Source organism: Dromiciops gliroides, chromosome 6 (genome assembly GCF_019393635.1).
Source record: "Dromiciops gliroides isolate mDroGli1 chromosome 6, mDroGli1.pri, whole genome shotgun sequence".
Taxonomy (NCBI): Eukaryota; Metazoa; Chordata; class Mammalia; order Microbiotheria; family Microbiotheriidae; genus Dromiciops; species Dromiciops gliroides.
Genome location: NC_057866.1, coordinates 18,901,186 through 18,907,185, shown reverse-complemented (window position 1 = coordinate 18,907,185; position 6,000 = coordinate 18,901,186). Strand labels below are relative to the sequence as shown.

Below are 6,000 nucleotides of genomic sequence, written 5' to 3'. Positions count from 1 at the left end.
TCCAAGAAGACACTGCAATGTCCTCAGATTTTATACAATAAGCATGATATCAACCACAATCAGGAGCTTGACACTAGTTGGTATTTAATAAATATTTCATGTCATTATATAAAATTATACTTATTGTTTAACATTACAGACACCAGAAATGATCCATCTCTTTGAGATGATATTGTGAAATTCATTAAGTTCTCCAGTACTTCAGGGACCTGGTCTCTTTGGGACTTAGAAATCATAAAGTCTAGCTTCAGTATCTGGAACTAGTAAAAACATGAGCAGGCAACAGAAGATTTTACGTTCCAGGTAAGAAAATAACATCATTCATTGTTTGTGATCACAGCACAGCAGTTATCAAAAAATGTTATTTGATACAAGTAGTTCAGTTCCAAAATTAAATCCATGTAGCCACAGTCAGGGTGATTGGAGAATCTTAGAAGTCATATGTAAATTTATTCAAATTATAAATGCATGAAATGCTTCTATTAATGTAACCATATCACAAGATATAGTTCTGAACAGTGACACAATTGCTTTTATTCAACAACAGAAATCAAATAGATTCTGTTGAGGAACATTGATCAATAACAGTATATGAGAGCTCAATTGTCTTGAGAACTACGCTTTGCAATTGGACATCATCTGATAAACAATTTTAATATAAAAATTTAAAAATTTCATGTGCCATACATTAATGGCATTAAAACATTAAAATATGAGCCCAGATCACCTTTGTCATTTAGGCAACAAAATATTTTATTTCAAGTAAGGTGATAGAAAAGTGATGCCATAGAATGTGGTTATCCATGTTGCTTTCCTAGAGTTTATTATTTTAATATTTACAGGATATTGAGAAAGGAAGAGATACTCTACTTAAAATCTCAATGGTTTAGGACACAACTTTGAAGGAAATTCCATTTCTGAACATTGTACATGGATTTTTGACTACATATAATTCTGGTGAGTAGCCATGATGTTACAAAACTAGCACAGGGAGACACTTGAATGTGCTTAATATGGTTCTTAATCCCTTGTCCTCTTGACTTCAAGGCCAAGAAGATCCCTGTTGCATTATGCCACCATTATGGATTTAAAAAAAAATATCCTACCCTTATATAATATTCCATTATTTTCCTTCTACAAGCTTATTAATTAAAATAATTGAGTTATTGATTTTTTTAATTTTTATTTTTTGCAGGGCAATGAGGGTTAAGTGACTTGCCCAGGGTCACGCAGCTAGTTAAATGTCAAGTGTCTGAGGCTGGATTTGATCTCCAGTCCTCCTGAATCCAAGGCCAGTGCTTTTATCCACTGCACCACCTAGCTGCCCCTGAGTTATTCATAATATAATACTTCCACATCATCTTGACATTAAAGAACTTCATAATAAATCCTAATTTTGTATAATAAAATTACAATCACCTTCTTCTTGGTGACAGGATTTTTTAAGATATTATGTGATATGATAATATAAATGCATAGTAATTTGGAGGGAAAGCCTTATTCATCATACGTAAGACCTTTTTTCCCCACTAACTTCGTACTTGACTATGAAAACGGTATTTAAAGAAGGTTTCTTTATTTCCTTCTCCTATTGCTTGCTTAGATGGAACAAATGATCAAGTTGAATGAAACCACAGGGAGGCAGGTGACTGAATTCATCCTCATGGGCATCACAAACCATCCTGAACTGCAGGGCCCCCTCTTTGTGTTGTTTTTCCTCAACTACATGGCCACATGTCTGGGGAATCTAGGCCTGATCATCCTAACCAGTGTTGATTCCCACCTCCAAACTCCCATGTACTTTTTTCTCAAGAATCTTGCATTTGTTGATTTTGGTTATTCCACAGCTGTTGGTCCAAAAATGTTGATCAATTTCATAGTTGAGAAAAATATTATTTCCTTCAATGGATGTTCAACACAGCATTTTTTCTTTGGAATATTTATTGTTAGTGAAATTTTTATCCTTTCAGCCATGGCCTATGACCGCTATGTGGCTATCTGTAAGCCCCTCCTCTACATGGTTATCATGTCAGACAGGGTATGTTGGATCTTGGTAGCTATCTCATACCTTTATAGCATGATGGCATCCTTACTGGTCACAATTAAGATTTTTAATTTGTCCTTCTGTAAATCAAATATAATATCACATTTCTACTGTGACTCTCTCCCTTTAGTATCCATTTCTTGTTTAGATACCACTGAGATTGAATTAATCATTATGAGCTTTTCTGCATTTAATTTGGTTTCTTCTCTCTTGATAATCCTTCTCTCTTATATGTTTATTGTTGTGGCCATTCTCAGGATGAACTCTTCAGAGGGCAGACTTAAAGCCTTCTCTACCTGTGGCTCTCACCTCACAGGGGTGGTTGCATTCTATGGGACACTTCTTTTCATGTACCTGCAGCCCCATTCAAGCCACTCCTTTGATACAGACAAGATGGCCTCTATTTTTTATACCCTGGTCATCCCCATGCTCAACCCATTGATCTACAGTTTGAGGAACAAAGAGGTGAAAGGTGCATTGAAAAGAGTCTTTAAAAAATTGATGTAACCATACTCTGTATTGTGTAATATAATGTTTGATCCCAATTTATTGCTAGAGGGAAGTAACATTCTGCTCAATTTCTTTTTTTCAATTTATTCACAATTCTCTTTTTTATTAAAAAAAAATTTCCAAAGATGCAATAAGCAAAAGATTTTTGGCAACTTCCAGTGAAACATAATTCTGGAAGTCTATTTAATTGAATTCACCTGTTGGAGGACTTAGTGAATCCTATCTCTATAAAATGTATATTTTATTTTTCTCCAATATGAACATTCCACATTTCCTTGATATTGTCTTGTGAGGCAGAATCAATGCAGCAAAAAAATAATTTTGAAAACATTATTGCCAGGTAATCTGCTAGGCATTTGGCTGACACAGATTAATTAAAAATATTTCTTGTCCTCAATGCACTTACATTTTAATAAGTAAAATGTCATGTGCTTGTGACTCACTACCTGCCATAGCAGTCATCCTCCATTCGGATATCTCCAATTGTTAAGAAGTTTACCCTAACCATAAATGAATTTTCCCTCACCAATGTCTTTCCATTGCATCTGATATTGTCCTCCATAACCAAGCAGAAGAAGTTTATTCTCACTTGTTTGTGGCAATCTTTCCATCTTGCCAATATATGATGAAAGCTTCCATCCCCTCTTCTATCTTCCAATTCTTCTTTATTGTGTTGGAATGGAAAGAACAATGGGTTATAGTGTCCTGGAAGTTTCGGTGAAGTTTTAACTTTCTAAAACTTAAAATAAACTAATACTTTTGTAACACTCTCTACTGTGAGAGGACATGGGTTCAAATACCAGGTCTGTTACCCATGCCCTGTGATATTCTGGGCAATTAGTTCACCTTTCTGTCTCTCACTCATCTGTAAAAAGTTATTTTTTTTTTATAAGATACACTATAAGGTCTTATTCATTTCAAAATCTATGATGCCATGAACTTATACTTTGTGGTAACAAAATAGTGTCTCCAACCAATCTTCACAAGTCATGTTCTTCTGTCTCTTCAAAATTCAGTTTGTCTCCCTCTGTTTTCCTTGTAGCTTGCCTGTGTCTATCCTGAACACTATGACCCCAAATTGAACACAATGTTCCATATGTGGTCTGGACAATACAGAATGCAACCAGACTATCCCCTCCTGTACTTAGATGCCATGACTTTCTTTCTTTCTTTCTCTTTCTTTCTTCCTTTCTTCCTTCCTTCCTTCCTTTCTTTCTTTCTTTCTTTCTTTCTTTCTTTCTTTCTTTCTTTCTTTCTTTCTTTCTTTCTTTCTTTCTTTCTTCCTTTCTTTCTTTCTTTCTTTTGGTGAAGCAACTGGAGTTAAGTGACTTGCCCAGGGTCACACAGCTAGTAAGTGTCAAGTGTCTAAAGGCCGGATTTGAACTCAGGTACTCCTAAATCCAAGGCCAATGCTTTATCCACTGCACCACCTAGCTACCCCTCTGCCATGACTTTCTTAATGGAGTTCACCTTAGCTTCCTTGTTTTATATAAAATACACTAAACTGTCATTGAAATGTTTGTTCTTCTATAGTTTTTTTGTTTTTTTTTAATTTCTTCAGTCATGTCCCACTCTCCATAATCCTATTTGGAGTTTTCTTGGCAAAGTTACTGAAATGGTTTGCCATTTCCTTTTCTGACTCATTTTGTAGATGAGGAACTGAGGCAAATAGGGTTATGTGACTTGCCCAGGGTGATATAACTCTTGCATGTCTAAGACTAGATTTGAATTAATAAAAGATGAGTGTTCCTGATTCTGAGTCTGTTTTTCTAGCCACCACACCACTTCCACAGTTTAAATGACCATAGAAGTCATCTAATTCCAATGCTTTCATTTGAAGGTGGAATCCACAAAATCTCCAGACTGTTTTTTTCCCCCAATGGAATTCCTTGTCGTTTCTGAGAAAAGACTCCAAAATCTGAAATCAGATTAGAAATAAATTTATTGGGTCACTTGGTAGAGGAGACTCTTTAGAAATAGCCTGTGGTTCCCTCCTCTCTCAGTTGTGGAAGATTTAGATTATAAGAGATTTAGCCAAGAATTCCTGAACATGAACCACACATAAGCCATGATACAAGGAGACCCAAAACACTAAACTTGAGTTGACCTATCAACATCCCTACATGCTTTAACAACAACAAAAAAATCAAAACCCCCCAAAACAAGAATGCTTTTGATACATCCAGGAATAGGAGGAACACAAAACAACTTGTATACAAATCTATCAAGTGATATTCTTGGTCTGGACAACATTTAGTCACAAAAGGTAGGATTTTAAAAGTATATCTATCTATCTCTATCTCAATCTTGATCTTGATTGAGATCAAGATCAAGATCGAGATAAATTCCTGAACAATATAATCAATCAATTTTTCACTGCCTAAAGGTTTACTTCTTTCCTAATGTTCACTTGTGAACCTTTTTTCCCCCTACAGAAATCAAAATTAAGCTTTTATATTTCTTCTAGTTGAATTGCTTTATGTTGTTAATCTCATTTTAATGCATAACAGCCTTAACTACTTCTTAAGAGATAATTCCTTGCTTATATGAGGAAAAAGACCTAGAGACTGTGAATACTTTACTGGCTATTTAGGTAAGAAAGTGCCTGGTTGATAGACTCTTTGTCCAGAATTTTCCCTTCCTTCTTCTTCCAACCTCCACTCAAGGAAGAAGACATGTTGTTCCCTATTATTCATCATTAAAGTCTCTTTACAGTTTTCTCCAATGAAAGGACTTGTGGAAGAATTTTAATCAGGTTCTCTGCGAAGGAACTGCACTGACTGACCTAGATAGGAGTATATCAATTCATGTGGTAGGAAGGCAATATGGAATTTCCTAGTGATTTGGTGTAAGATGTATTAAAAATAAATTATTTGGGCAGCTAGGTGATGCAGCAGATAGAGCACCGGCCCTGGAGTCAGGAGTACCTGAGTTCAAATCCGGCCTTAGACACTTAACACTTACTAGCTATGTGACCCTGGGCAAGTCACTTAACCTCAATTGACTCACTAAAAAAATTAATTAATTAATATTGACAACTGTCTTTTTTAAAGCCTTATGTTTTGTTTTGTTTTGTTTTGTTTTCAAGTTGAGTGCTGCACACAATTCTTGCAATGCACAATTCCCTCTGGTCTGATTAGAAAACAGAATTCCATCATCAATTAGAGTTCCATTACTACAATGTTTGAAAACATGTACTTTCTATACAAAGCTAAATGATTTTCCAGTTTTATGTCCATAGCTGTTTAAAAAAAAATAAAACAAAACAAAAAACAGTTCACAAACCTGTTCTTCAATAGTAATTCATATCAATTGTACACAGTCCCTGTGAGGGAAAACACCTGCAAATGCCCTCTCCTAATGGTATCCTTATAGTGGTAAAGTGGTCTAAGGGGAAGTTCTGTTTTGCTTTGCATAATTTGCTTTGTATTAATTGATTATTGTTT

The 6,000-nt window shown here is 35.1% G+C and overlaps 1 protein-coding gene across 1 annotated transcript; it reads left to right on the top strand.

Moving 5' to 3' along the window:
- The first annotated feature begins 1,603 nt into the window (after positions 1-1,603).
- LOC122731328 (olfactory receptor 8K3-like) lies at positions 1,604-5,002 on the top strand. Its single transcript, XM_043971362.1, has 2 exons — positions 1,604-2,547; positions 4,990-5,002. The coding sequence occupies exons 1-2, from the start codon at positions 1,604-1,606 to the stop codon at positions 5,000-5,002; spliced, it is 957 nt and encodes a 318-aa protein (XP_043827297.1).
- The last annotated feature ends 998 nt before the right edge of the window (positions 5,003-6,000 follow it).